This window comes from Gallus gallus, chromosome 14, assembly GCF_016699485.2.
Source record: "Gallus gallus isolate bGalGal1 chromosome 14, bGalGal1.mat.broiler.GRCg7b, whole genome shotgun sequence".
Classification (NCBI taxonomy): Eukaryota; Metazoa; Chordata; class Aves; order Galliformes; family Phasianidae; genus Gallus; species Gallus gallus.
The window spans coordinates 13520454-13535383 of NC_052545.1; the positions used below are offsets into that span (position 1 = coordinate 13520454).

General features: G+C 48.3%; 1 protein-coding gene across 11 annotated transcripts in view; it reads left to right on the forward strand.

Annotated features, from left to right (window-relative positions):
- The window catches only part of PIGQ (phosphatidylinositol glycan anchor biosynthesis class Q), a 30659-nt gene that overhangs the window by 11661 nt on the left and 4068 nt on the right, over window positions 1-14930 (forward strand). For all 11 annotated transcript variants that reach the window (XM_015294733.4, XM_040647750.2, XM_015294732.4 and 8 more), the window contains 6 exons: window positions 3029-3155; window positions 4097-4250; window positions 7214-7325; window positions 9027-9107; window positions 10074-10188; window positions 14220-14281. In XM_015294733.4, the coding sequence (XP_015150219.2) occupies window positions 3029-3155; window positions 4097-4250; window positions 7214-7325; window positions 9027-9107; window positions 10074-10188; window positions 14220-14281 (651 nt within the window). The remainder of the gene's footprint in view (window positions 1-3028; window positions 3156-4096; window positions 4251-7213; window positions 7326-9026; window positions 9108-10073; window positions 10189-14219; window positions 14282-14930) is intronic.

Sequence of the window (14930 nt, forward strand, 5' to 3'; positions counted from 1 at the left end):
AGGATCGAGCCATGTTCCTTAGCCATCAGTCATCAGCCCCTGATACAATGGTTCCCAAATCAGCACTTTGCTGGCAATTGACTGCAGCTCCCACTTTTCACAGCTTGATGAGCTGTGCTGTGCTGACTGTAATAACAAGTTGCTTTTGTTGGTAACTGAAGCAGATGTGATTCAGACACCTAGGGAGTAACCGGGGAGTAGCTGCATGCAATAGAAAGGGCTGATTTTGGAGCAGGCTTTCAAAACCAAGCATGGAAAATGCGAATGCTCTTCTCTCTGTGGGTGCCCTCACAACTCCTCCTTCCTCTCGCTCCCACCAGGCTTCCCAACAGCAGTCCCTGTCTTTGCCTTCCACAAAAACACCCAATTCAAAGAGCTCCATTTCTCTGGTTTCAATTGAAGAACTGCTTACAAACCCTCTTTCTTTTTCTGCTCCTTCACTTCTTGCATCCTGACTGTTTTCTCTTTTCCTTAAGCTGTAATCTCCTTGAAACATGTAAATATTTATCGTAGATCTCGCCTCCAAAAGTGTTGCTGGGGCTTAGAGATAATTGGATGTGAGTTCCTGTTCAGTTCTGTTCTGTAATCCATAAACAAAGCCAGCAGAGAGGATGCAGCCTGGAAAATATTCTTAGATGTTAATTGGTAAAATCACAGGTAGGTGCCCTGTGGGGAGTGCCTTGGCTCAGCTTGCTCTGCCTTGCACTAGATGCTCCACTCAGGAAGCTTATGCTGCACTTCCCAGTGCCCACAGTGCCCCTCTCCAGTGGGCTGTGTGTCTTTCTCCATCAATGTCACATTGCCATCAGACACTGCATGCGGAGGCAAGCAAGAAAAGCGTGGCTGTAAAGGAAATATTTCCGCAGCCACCTGTTAGCTGGAGTCTCTGCTTTGGTGATGTCCTTACCCTCCTGTATGAAACCGCTTCTGTGTAGTTCACTGTTTCTCATTAATTAATACTGGTCACATTCAGAATGCATGACTGCAGCGAGAGGATTAGACTCCCAGTCACCTTTTCTTGTTCTGCTTGCTATTGATCAGTCCTAAAATATCTGGCTGCAAAACAGCTTGCAAGGTTATGCTTTAGGACTGTGTTTGGAGATGCTCTGCCCAGCTAAACAGCAGGAAGCTTGGGCACCTTCCCTGAGCTACGTGCCACTGTCAGAATTCAGTGGCACCTCTGGAACTGGAAACCTCCAGAAGCATCCAGTGCTGGAAAACAGCCCTGCTGCTGAAGGACTGCTTTCAAGCATTTAAATATTTCATTAAAATCCTCAAATGCTTTTTCTAAGTTACAAATCCAACACTTTAAATATTAAAGCCAGTCTATTTATAAAGTAGCTAACAGTGCTCTGCGTGGAGGTAAGATCTGTGGGTTCAAATCAGTTCTGACTCGCAGCGAGATGTTGAGACAAAGGGAAAATGAGTGAAATAAATAGGCAGTCCTGCTAGTAAGGGCAACTGGGGATAGATTGAAGGTAGAGCTCTGAATTTTACCATTACGCTAAGAGTAAATGCACACAAACCCATTTTGCAGTGAGCCGGTTGGTTGATAAAATGGAATAGGACCTTGGAAAACATTTCCCCTACAAATGGTGGGGAAGGTGGGCTGCAGCATGTCAGCTTCAGGTCTTGATTCTGCTGCATGTGCACAATTTGCACTGCGGCTCATATGGCCTTGGCTATATTTGGGATTTTCAGAGGTGGACTTTCATTCACAGTCTCTATGGAGCAGTGTACAAGGTCCCTTCTTCCAGGTGTGTTCCCATCTGCTTGCTGGAGGTTACTGTTCTCGACTGCTTCAATTCACAGCCTGCTAAATGAACTTCACCATTTATTTCAGCATAGGTAGGTTACTCAGGCACACACTGCTGGGAAGGCACAGCATCTTCTGCCCTGCCTACTGCAGGCAAAGTAGCATAGGGCAGGGAGAAAGTCCATCAATAATTTGGTCATAGAATCATAGAATCGTAGGATGCCTGGGTTGAAAAGGACCACAATGCTCATCCAGTTCCAACCCCCTGCCATGTGGAGGGTCACCATCCAGCAGACCAGGCTGCCCAGAGCCACATCCAACCTGGCCTTGAATGCCTGCAGGGATGGGGCATCCACAGCCTCCTTGGGCAACCTGTTCAGTGCGTCACCACCCTCTGGTGGAAAACTTCCTCCTAATATCCAACCTAAACCTCCCCTGTCTCAGTTCAAGACCATTCCCCCTTGTCCTATCACTATCCACCCTCATAAACAGGTATTAAATCACCAGAAATAGCAAGTCAAAGCCTTCAGCGATGTGGGAATGAACTCCATCAGCTTTGTTCTCAATGACTGAGGGCTTCTTTTTTTCCTAGGATGCCATAGGTATCTCTCCATGAAGCGTGCAAGACAGACAAGATAGTGGTAGGCAACACCGGTGCTACACACCATGTTTCATCTTGCCTAATGCCCCACAGAGTAGGAAGGAAATTTGTTTACACTGAAGCATGTTTATGTAATTGTGTTTTCTGTTCTGCTGTGAACACACACAGGTTATTTCATTGAAAAATGGCCTGTTTTGTCCATGAGCACACTCCATGCTGCCCCTTTACAAGTCCTGGCTGCTGTCCCCATGGTTAGATTACTCCCTCAGTTCTCACTTTTCAGTTGTCTGCTGAATGAGGTTGGTTTGTGCTCCAGCATTGGCCATGGATTTCGAGAGCACTCATTACACCACGAAACCCCACTGTGAGTCTTCTAGCCATGGCCATGAGCAGACGCAAGTTCACATTGCCAGCACTGGAACCATTTAAGCAGTCCAGCTTCCTCTCTGCTGTTATGTTTAGGTTCAGTAAAAAGTCATTTGCTCATAAAGATGCATTTCTAACGTAACTCGTTGTCTACAGAGCAGCCATTTGGACTTTTTTCCCTACTGCTTTGGAGGATGTGGTGAGAATACTTGGTGAGGGGCATCATGTTCCATACACGGGACCTGTTTGGTGTGATGGACATCTTTTATCTCAGGTTGTTTCCATGCTTGTTTCTATGTTTGCAGCATGTAGCTGAAGAGCTGCAGGACCTGCTCCAGTGGCTGATGGGAGCACCAGCTGGACTGAAAATGAACCGAGCTTTGGATCAGGTGCTGGGTCGTTTCTTCCTTTACCACATCCATCTCTGGATTAGTAAGTGCAATTGTTTAACGTTTCAGCCTCCCTTTTCATCTCTTCCCTCCTAAGTGCTTAATGTTTGCCTAGAGGTGAATAATGAATCAAAATGCACTACTGCAAGTACAAACTTGTCTGTGAGTCTTCCTGCTGTGGGAACTCAAGCCAGAGCTGGATTCCCACACAAGGAAGTCATGCATATGAAATAAAGTGCTTGTCCTGATGTTTTGCAAGAAGTGCAAGTCACAGCGGACCTCACTTACTTGGTGCCATTAGCAGTGAGTGGCCAAGAGAAGGTTTTAAGTCTTACGCCAGCTCTGCCCTCTAAGTGGCATTTGATAGGAAGGAGAATTGTGCTCTCTGGATGCAAACCCTGCCCTACCACTGACTCAGTACACAGTTTCTAGAGCTTTTCTGTATGTGTTCCTTCCTTGAAGTAACACACCCCAGTTACCCTTGACAAATGTCTTGATGAAGGAGGATAGTTATGATGGGAACCAACCCCTTAGATATTATATTTACTTTGCGCCACATCTGTGATGAAAGGCACTGTGTGTGTCTCCAGACTTTTATTTTGCAGAATTCATTTGTCATGGCTTTTGTGGGAATAGGAAGAAAAGGGAGATGGCTTCAGTAATGCTTGACGTGTGTGGTTAAAAATATAATAGAGAACCGAATGCAAATCTAAAGAAGTAAATCCTGTATGGAGCAAGGTGACTGCTCTGTTGAAGCTGAGCATGTCCTCCCTGTCCTCACATAGCTGCTATTGGACGTAAACCCAGGGGGAAAGAGCTTTTGCTGGCCCTCCTAAGCAGAAGATGGCCATCCAAAGGAATTTTCCTGTGGTTTGGTGCAATTTTGAACAGAGGGGAGAAATGGGACAGAGAGAAAATGAGTCCTTTGAGAGTGTGAGCAGGGAAGATGTCTCAGTGAATTCCTGACACTGCAATGTTCACTAGGCTACATTCACCTGATGTCCCCATTCATCGAGATGATCCTCTGGTATGTTGGTCTGTCAGCTTGCCTGGGTCTGACCGTGGCCCTCTGCATCCTCTCTGACATCATTGCCCTTCTGACCTTCCACATCTACTGCTTCTATGTCTATGGAGCGAGGTGAGTTCATCTCTCTTGGTCATGTCTTGGGGGTGTGTTTGTAGATAATGTCTGATGAACACTCAGGGCCAATCTTTACTTTGTGGAGCACTGCACCTCATGGCTGTCTGCTCTTGATGTCTGACAGAGTCAAAGCTTCTTTCCTTGACTCCAAGATGGAGTCAATACAAATCAACTACAAGATGGACCCTCGATATACAGAATGCAAACAGCAGGTACTGCGGATACATGGGGCTGCTGTGGCTTGATTCCTCACCAGAGAATCCACAAAACTTACACACAAAACTATATGGGAATCTATGAGCCAATTAACATTCTGATCCCAGGCCCAGGTGTCTTACTGGGTGCATCCAATCCTAGTGTAGTGCTCTTGAATTTACGCTTTAAGGCAGCAGTTAATTTATTGCATTTTTAATGCACGTAGAAATGATAGTCACAGCAGTGCAAACGATCTACCTTTTGATTCTTTTGTATTTTTAAATAATGACTTGTGGTAGTGACCTGGAAAATAAAACTATGTGATAGGTGGAGGGCAAGTTCACCCTAACCTCTCATGGTACTTTGCAGTGGCACCCTGCTCAGTTCAGGAGAGTAGAGGAGAGGAGGAGGAGAGAGGAACCCTTGTTCTTCTGGAGAGGCCCACAAGTCCCTGCCTCTACGTGGCTTCAGGGATTCCAGTCTGCATCATGGGTGGCAGCTCTGGGGGTACAACATGGCTATGCCACCATCCTGGTGGCGTTTTCTGGATCTACTGAGGGCCCTATTGCTTGAAAGCGGGACAGAGGCTCAGGGGGAGCATGGGGGAGTGCAGAGGACTTTGAGGCATGCCTTGTGCTGGGCACATTGGAATTACTGTGCCTGCTGACATGCTTTGTTCCTGCCCTCCGTTAACAAGTGCTGCAGCAAAGCATCACGCAGACCACTGCAGAGCAGCTGCTTTTGCCAAGGAGACAAGAGACAAAGTAATGAGTAGGGGAACCTTTGGCTGTTAGAGTGTAGAACTGCCTTTGATCCTCTGCAGGCTGTGAGCAGAGGGCTTCGTGTTGCAAACAACAGAAGAAATGGTGGAACTTCAGTTACAGATAGCTTAGGGAATGGTTATGTTGAGATACAATTTATGAGTTGGTTCTGTTGTGAGCATAGGACTTGCTCCTGAAATCAGCACTGTTGGTAACACAGAGGTTCTTCCCAACAGGAGAAGAAAGGAATTCCTCCCTTTAGGAGGAAGTTTTTCACCCAGAGGGTGGTGATGCACTGAACAGGTTGCCCAAGGAGGCTGTGGATGCCCCATCCCTGCAGGCATTCAAGGCCAGGCTGGATGTGGCTCTGGGCAGCCTGGGCTGCTGGTTGGTGACCCTGCACATAGCAGGGGGTTGGAGCTGGATGAGCATTGTGGTCCTTTGCAACCCAGGCCATGCTATGGTTCTATGAACACCTCCAGTTTTCTGGAATTTCTGTTTTGGGCTGTGAGGAGAGGCTTTGGTCCCTTCTGCTTGTGAGTGGAAACAGGAAAAGCATTTTCTCTGCTGATTGCTCTCCTGTTGTGAACTGCAGGGAGCCAGTCTGCCAACCTGAGCTGTGTTAGAAGTATGGAACAGCTATATGTTATCTTACTGCTGGCACCAAACTGTCCCTGCTGTGTCAGCTGCCCCCATGGAGAGTCAGGAGGGTGTACCACTCACCCACATCAGCACAATCACCACAACACCTTGCGTTGGTGCAGCTGGAGGAACAAATTGCTAGCTTGGGTGCTGGTGAAGTCTGAGCACCCACCCACAGCAGGCTTTCCAGTGAAACAGGAGCTGGCATGTGTGCACAGGCAGCAGCAAAGGTGGGGCAGGTGCTCCATCAGGCCCACACCGATGGTGTCAAGGCAGGGTATGCAGGTGAGAGGCACCTTCATCATAGCCATGGATGGTGTGCAGCAGCAAGCTGGAGGAGCCTGCTGGGCACCCTCTGTCCTGGAGATGAGTGCGCTGAGCTGTGCAATCTGGGGCACCTGCCTCATCCTTGAAGCAGCTGGTGTTCCCCAGACCAGATTCTTCTCTGGGATAAGACTCCTTGCCACTGCTTTCACAACGCTGCCTTGAAGCCTGAGCAGCCTTGGTGCTTTGTGTAGGCTGGTTAACCAGTCTGGCTGCTGTAGGTCAGGCTCTCCCAAGCTCTGTTCTGCCCCATAGGTTGGGTCAGTCCCCCTTCCTTACATTCCTGTATGTTGAGCACTGCTCTCCAAAGCTCCTTGTGCCTCTTTTCCCTTCCAGGGGCTCTTTCTTCCTTTGTGTTGTTCTGTAAGTGTCTCTACTTCCCACCTCTCATCACCTCAAGCCTCTCACCATTGCCATTTCCTTGGGTAGCTCCAAGTGTCATAGCACCAAGTTACAAAAGCCATGGGAAAGGATTCAGTAGAGGTGCCAGCAGCCATTTAGTTGATCTTTTCCCACTCTTGTGGATGAAGGGGCAGTGCTCCATTCCTCCCCCTCGCCTCTGTGCCGCAGAGGCAAAATTAAATTGTGCTGACTCAAGTGCAAGCAATAAGGCCTTAGATGCTCCTGCCATGGAAAGGTGTGGAGTAAGGGGGAAAGGGGAGATCTGGGGAGACAGAGGTGGGCTGGGGGGGATAAGCTTGCTGCTCCTGCTGCAGGGAGGGTGGTAGCAGTGGCTGCTCAGAGGCCACCCTCCAGCAGCACGTGGCACCTTGGGTATGCCAACCTCTTCATCACCAGGAGCAGGGAATCAGCCTGGCCGTAGCTATGGGGCATGGCGCAGTGGTTGCCCCACAGTGGTCCAGAACTGCCTGCAGCAGCCTTCCTTGCTTACCAGGGGCCAGTCCCAGTGTGGTTGGCTAATTTTGCTGCCCCGAGTTCTGTGACATCAGGTGGGCACGGGGTGTAATGATGACAGCCGCTTTGCGTTGAGGCTGAGGAGCTCACAGCTCTGATGTGTGGCATCTTCTCTTTGCTCAGGCTCTACTGCCTGAAGATCTATGGCCTGTCATCTCTCTGGCGCTTGTTCCGTGGGAAGAAGTGGAACGTCCTCCGGCAGCGGGTGGATTCCTGCTCTTATGACTTGGACCAGGTAGTGCTGCAGCACCAGGGCTTGCTGCAGGCAGGCAGTGTGATCCTGGCTGCTTTGGTTACAGAGGCTGGGGGTTGGACTCGGTGATCCTTGGGGGTCCCTCCCAACTTGTGGCATCCTACAGCTGTGTGACCCCTGGGTTCTGCAGCACTCCATGCTTCCCTGTGTGCCCAGTGCAGTACTGGCAGGCGCCGGGTGCCCACCGTGCTCTGTGGGTGCTGCAGATGCTCTCAGCACAGAGTAGGCATGGGGGATGGAGGCAGTGCCCAGCAGTGTTGCCATAGGAACAGGCTTGCCAGTGCTGCTATGAAAAGGCCCCGCTTCATTCACGTTAAGCTGGAGCCTGGCGGCCCACACGTTCTCACTCAAACAGCAGAGGCAGGTTTTTTACTGTCAGATGCTGTAACCTCTTATGAAATCCTGCAACGCCATAGGAAGGCTGGGCAGAGCCCTGCTGCACCCACATCTCCTGTTGCAAGCATCACTGAAATCACAGAGTGATGTTCGGTGACCTCCAGGTGCCTCTCTGTGTTCAGCAGTTGAGCTCTGGCTTCTCACACCGCTGCAGCAGAGGGGTTTCTCTTTTCCTTGGTGATGGAAAAGTCAGAGCGTCTGTCAGGATGATGGTTTACGTCAGGCTCTGCCCTGCATGCTCTGAGGAGGGTTGTTTGGCCCTCCAGGCTCTATCCTGCTGCTCACAGGAGTTGTGTTGCTGGCCTGGGTGGGATGAGACACTCAGAGCTGACCTTAAAAGTCTTCAGAAAACATTAAGGAACTGCAGTGGAGTGACAGAGGAGGGGAGAAACAGTGGCTGTGAAGGGGATGGGTCAGGCTGTGGTCTGTGTGTGGTTCCATGCATAAAGCTGAGCCATCGATCCACCTCTACAACGGGGCTGTTCCCTTTCATAACACACCGTGGCCGTGTTCTCTTCGTGCAGACATGGCAGTGCCCTCTGCTCCTGCGTCCTCTCAGTCACCAGAACAGAGAATTGAAGAGTTGGGTCTCTGTTAGTCATAAATCTGTATTTCTCCATTGGTTTCAGTTGAAATTAGTTTGGCTGGGCCAACCTGACATTAAAATAACCAGTTTGGTGGGCAGTGGAGCTAATGACACCTACTTTCCTATGGATTTCTCTTGTTTCACTCAAAATATTACATCATCCCACTCAGTCACTCTGTCTTCTTTGTCTCCCAGCTGCCTACTGAGCCAAGAGCCTTGATGTCCTGTGGCTGGCCAGTTGCTGCCCATTGGAAAGACTTTAACCCCATTCTCCCAAACCAAGGAGGAACAAAAATACCTCCCAAAGCCTATAGAATTCCCTACCAAGTTTCTACTTCTTTGTAACTTTCCACTTTTTTTCCCAGGAGAAAACAGACCAATGGATTTAAAACTCACAGGGGCAGGGGATGGTTAAACACTGTAATCATAAAAGCTTTACTTCCTAAGGAGGCCAGCCTAATTTAGGAAATCTTGAGCATTGTTCATAAAGGAACAAATGCTTTCATGATCTTTCCAAGCAGCCATATAAAAGGCCCCAAAAGAGAATAATTACTGAAAATATTAGATAGTAGAATTATTCACATAGGGAATTTAAAAGAAGATGCTAAGAGTCTTGCACACACTCTGTTTCACCATTTCCTAGTATTTTTATTGTGTTTTGCCATTGCTCTGCTGATGATTTTGTTTCTTTTTCCCCCCAGTTATTTATTGGCACACTGCTATTTACCATCCTGCTGTTCCTTCTGCCTACAACTGCACTGTACTACTTGGTGTTTACCCTGGTAAGATTTAACCCTTGAACATAGCTGTCTTCTAACATGTATGAGAGATATGTAAGGGTGTCTTGGTCATTTACTGTCATCCACAAAGAAAACACGAGATTTGTGTGAGCATCCAGGAAGGTTTGTCACACAGCCCATGCAGACCAAGTAAGTGGAATTCAGGATACGTGTCTATGTCTCTCCAAAGGGGATTCCCAGCAAATCCAGGTCAGCAGGACATGCTGTTCCCTTGTCTCCCCCTCAGAAGCCATTTCAGTCTTTCCATCCCACGTCTGGGGTGACGACCTCTCCGGTTTGATCCAGAACAACTTCTTCAGGAAGTTAACCTGCTGTGTTAAATGCTCTCCGCCAGGCTTTGCTAAGAGGGTTGGACTTCCTTCTTTTTCTTTTCTTCCTCTGGTGTGACCAGTCCTGGCCATGGCCTGCCTGGAGCAACATTTTCCACAGACAGTGGCCTTCACATGATTTCAATGTCTTTTATGAGCCCTCTCTTCTGAGATGAGCTTGACAGCGAAAATAAATGGAGTCTGACAAAAGGAGCTTTAGTCAGCACAATGCTAAGCAGGAAGCTCGTTTCTGACTGCATAGCTCTTGCTTAAATGCTCTACGTGGGGTTTCTTCAGTCAGAAATAAAGCACTTTAGCTCGCTGCTGGGAAGGGAAATTTGCATTCTCTGATGCAGAGTGATGGAGAGCACTGGAACTGTAAGCATGAAATCTCCCTTTCTGACTGTGCCTGTTGAAAGGGGAATTGCTTTTGTGTCCTTATGGCTCGCAGCATCTACCATCGTGAGGCTTCACTACAATTAGACCCTTAAGCAACCTCATACAGGCACTGGGTACCCAGCACTTTTAGACATCAGCCCCAGCTTGGAAGTTTAGCTTATGCACAATGTCAGAGTGCAGATCTACTCATGAATTTGCAGGGGTTGCACCTCCTGTCGCTCACTGAACTGTTTCTCGTTAGCTCTGTTTGCTGGTGGTGATTGTGCAAGGCCTGATCCACTTGCTGGTTGACCTGATTGACTCTCTGCCCCTTTATTCAATCATCCTTCGGTTCTGCAGATCCTACAGGCTGGCAGGTAAGTCCTTCAGCACTTACATATGCAAAAGTTCAGGGATTTTGCATTATGCAGTTTGTTTAGATGCAATGGATAGCTTCTGAATAGAAAACTGAGAGGGCTGGGAAGGGACCCAGAGCATAAGTCATGCAGTTGTCCATGCATTTAACTAGCTGCTGCAAGGAGCTGGATGTCAGTGGAAAGGCATTTGATCATTTGGTCAGTGGAAAGGCTGAATCAGAATCAGGAGCGCCCTTACAAAGGGATAAATAAAAGTGACCCTCAAGCAAACACCATTTAAATCAATTCATTTATTTTTTATTCCAGTTGCAGCATACCAGAGCAGGTAAAACTCGTGTTAACACCGGGGTTTGGGGCTGTGAAACAGATTGCAAAAACACTTGGAGTGTCTGCACGGACTGTCTGTGAATCATAAAGAATGTGAATCAATGGAGCTCCGGCTCTGTGCTGACCTGCTTAACAGGAGTCCTGCACTGAGATGTTTGGGTCAGATTCAGAGCTCTGGCCAGGTTTCAGATCATCATTCCCTTTTTTAGATTAACCTGTCACCATTTCGGAGCTATTTGTTGTTGTTCCCTTTTTGACAGCGATGAGCCATGATTAGTATCAGAGTAAATGGTCATTGAAAAATGGGCTTAACTGGTTAAAATCAGGCTGGTCTGTATCATCGTCTCCCATCCAATGTGAGAGCACACAGGAGGGATTTTAAAAACAAGAAATTTGCTCATCACCCAACCAGGGCTCCTCACCAAGAGCAGAGGAAGCTGTTGAGAGCTGCTGTCAGCTCTGTGTGTTGGAGTGGTGCCATGTTCGATTCTGGGAAGGTAGAGCTAAGCCATGTCACCAAGTCTGCTGCTTTTCCATGTGTGCTTTCAGCGTGTTCCTATGAATTTCCTGGCAGAAACTTCTTAACCCTTCAGGGCTGCCTTTGGAGAGCAGGAAATACTGCAGAAGGAAACTGATCCAGCAGACAGCGATTCGGAGGGCAGAAGGATCTCTTATTGCCCCTGGGAGGTGTGAGGCCGTGTACTCCCATCAGTCTTGGGTTACTTCTCAGTTTTGTTCAGCCTTCTACCCTCTGTGGGGTAATAAGCCTCCGCCCAGGCTGAGGATTGTCTGCTCAGTTGTTTATTATCTGACTTTCCTTGCTGGCTATTTGTTTGCTCCTCTTACACATTTTGAGAAGGCAAACACTGCAATACTCTGCTGCCTGCTCGATGAAGAGGTATCTCCGAGGATTCCTGCAGCCTATGTTCCTGCCCCAGAATAAAAACATATCGTTGGAGTGGTGACAGATGGAGCAGTTGAATGGGATTCAAAGGACTTCAGAGAGTACGCATCGCTTCATGTCCCCACTGCGAAGGTTTTGCTTCCCTTTTCAGACTCAGAAATCTTCTTGTGTGTGTTATGTATGGCATCTGATTATTTCGAGCACCATCAAGATAGTTCTACCAATGTGAACGGATAGCTTTTGCTATCGGCAAGGGTTTAGCACAGTGTTTAAGTTCATCTCAGTTCAGTGCTGGCTTCCAAGTTTCTTGACTCAGCTTCTGAATTGACAAAATGTTATATAGGTGAAGCCTGGGCCTGAATAGATGGAAGATCCATCCACACACCAGAAATGAAATCCGTATTTTGGTTCCTCTAGTGATGGGAAATACTTTGGATTTTAAAAAGTCGGTGCAAATATATCCACGCTGCTCCTCTCTGTGCTCTGACTGCCCAGAGTCAGCTGAAGGGATGCACCTTGGCTGGGATGGGTACACTGTGCTGGTGATACAGAGCATGAAGGAATGCATAGCAGTGAGGTCGGGGGTCTCAGCCTGCCTCACGCCCAAGCTACCGGTGTGCTGTCTGATAGCAAACAGGTCAGTTCCTTTTCTCCATCCTCCTCTTGCCCACTGCCAGTTCACATCACGAACTTTGGGGCCAACTCTGTCATTCCCAGCACGGTTCTGTCGTCATGGTGGTTCCCCCATAATTACTGGAACACAAACAAGCATTACTGCAGTGTCGTGTGGAACAAAGCAGATGGAATCACGTCCTGACCTCTCTTGTGCTATTGGTGATGCCTGTGTACAGAAATGTGCCAAACCCCGAGCTTTGGAGTTGGCTGGCAATGACAGAGGGCTGAGGGTTCTTTGCTGCTGGAGTGACTCAGAGTAGTCCCAGCCTTCCTGCTTCATCTGCTAAGTGAACTGCTCATGTTTCTGAGCATTGTGGTACTCTGTAGGTCATTCTAAAATAAGTTTGCTTCTTTTTTCTTAGAAAGTTAAAAACTGAAGGCTTCTGGACAGTTAAACAACTTGATGCAGAGATTGCTAGCTTGCATCTGTAAAAGAGCAGCCTGTGACTGCGACTTAGAGAAACAGCATTTGCTGCTCTAATGGTCTGATGTTAGCACAAGGCCCCAGAGTGCTGGATCACCCACCTGCAAGGCCCTCTTGGCTGTATCTCTGACAAACTGCCTGCTTGAAAAGAAGATTCTGGGATGTCTCTGACACTTCCTGGTAGCCAGAACTCAAGGAATCACTTTGAGGACTTTTTCACTTCCAGCACATCTGCTCATCAAGACCCAGCGTGCTCAGACTTCTTTTTGAAGCCACTGGAGGAGCCCATGTTTCAATGTAACCCTGCAATAAATAGATAATCCCTTCCTGCCCTGTACAAAAAGGGCTGTATGATTTGGGAAGAGCTCTCTGCTAGGCAAGAGTGTTCTTTCCCAAAAGGAGGAATGAACTGTATAGTATCCATCAATTCAAAGCTAAGGTAAAAGAGAAACTGTTTTGCCTTTTGGATGTGTAAGAGCCATGTAGATACTGCAGTGACAGAGCCTGTAAAGATGAGAGTTTTATTTCTGTTTGTACTCCTGAGCTGCTGTTTGATCTGTGACGGATCACTTCATTACTCTGGCCCCATCTTCTCACCTGTAGGAAGGAATAATAGGAAAGAAAAGAAGAAAAAAATGCCTCTCTGGCCCTAATTGTTACTGTTCTTTGACACGTTGCATTAAATGTTCATGAGCAGAATGTCACCATCGGAACCCCAAATCTTCCTTATTTATCTTTAAAGTATTGGGGTTGTATCGAGTCCAAGAGGGAATGTGAACGTGTCGGGTTTGATGGGGCTATTAGTGTGTTAAAAACGTGAGTGCTGCGATTAATAGGCAGTGCTGGCTTTGAAATGTTCTGAATGCCTCCAGGCCGGCTGCTTTCCTCCTTCGGTCTGAAAGAGATTTGCACATGTGCTGCATCCCCACGAGCACAAATCAAAGGTGATCCGTGCCTCTTGTTAACGTGAAGTTCCCGTTCTGATGGAAGTTTGGAACAGAGAAGGATTACTGCAGTCCCCATCATCGTCAGCACTGCCTGACTGATTTCTGGGCTTTGTGCTTTCTTCTGGACTGCAATTGGAGCCTGGGAGTCAGGGGGCTGATTTTAATGGAGCTCAGAGAAGCATTCTTTGTCATTAGTCTCAAAGCCGTTCTAGGGAGAATCTGTGCTTCCTGTTGAAAATTGGTAAGGGTTCACAATCCCAGAGAGGTTGAAAGCTGTTTCTGGAGCACTCAGCCAACAGCGGTGGTCAGCAAATCATAGAGTCATAGAATGGCCTGGGTTGCAAAGGACCACAATGCTCGTCCAGCTCCAACCCCCTGCTATGTGCAGGGTCGCCAACCAGCAGCCCAGGCTGCCCAGAGCCACATCCAGCCTGGCCTTGAATGCCTGCAGGGATGGGGCATCCACAGGGCATCCACTTGGGCAACCTGTTCAGTGCATCACCATCCTTTGGGTGAAAAACTTCCTCTTAATATCCAACCTAAACCTCCCCTGTCCCAGTTGGAAACCATTCCCCCTTGTCCTATCACTATCCACCCTCATAAACAGCCATTCCCCCTCCTGTTTATATGCTCCCTTCAAGTACTGGAAGGCCGCAATGAGGTCTCCCCACTGCCTTCTCTTCTCCAAGCTAAACAAAATGGTGCGGGCCTTTCTCCAGCGTGGATTTAGTAGTTGTGTTCTGTTTCTTTTCAGCTGGTGTGAAGTTCAGAGTCCTCGAGCAGCAGGATGGAAAACCTCTTCGACTCCTTATGCAGGTGAGCTGCATGTGCCCTTGGTCACACTTGTGCTGTAAGCACCCCTCCAGCTGACCCCGGGGTCCTTTCACTTCTGAACTGGTCCCACAGCTTAGTGCCCTTTCTGTAAAGACCCCACTAAACTGCCTGCTGCTTTCTCATCTTCTGAGTGCCCTGGCTGGCTCCTCTGTTTGGAGAAAATGCAGCATCTTGTGTGATGTGAAATGAGATGGGAGAAACGTGAAAAACACGTCAGTATCGCCGCGCTTCACGGCTGCGTGCAGCTGCACCTTAATAACTGCAGGACAGAAGGAGACAGCTGACCCATCCGGAATGAAGGATAGTCAGGGGCTAGTGAAAGGTTTTCACCTCCAGATGTGTTGGAAAGCCATAGCTGTTCCATGAGGCAGTCAGGACAGGTGTGTGGGTGAGACGAGAGAGGGAAGGACCTCCCGTAGCTCTCCTGGGTTGCCCTGTCAGGGCGCACAGCACAAGGCTGCCTGTGCTTTTGTAAGACTGCATTTCCACGCTGTCACCGGAGATAAGAAATCAGTTTTCTTCTGCAAGGAACGGGTGTGATGGTAGCAGCGAGGCTCTCGTTGCACTTGCAGGAGTGACTGTGAAACTCTCCTCTCCCAACTCTGTCGCTGTTCTTTGCATGTTGGGAAGA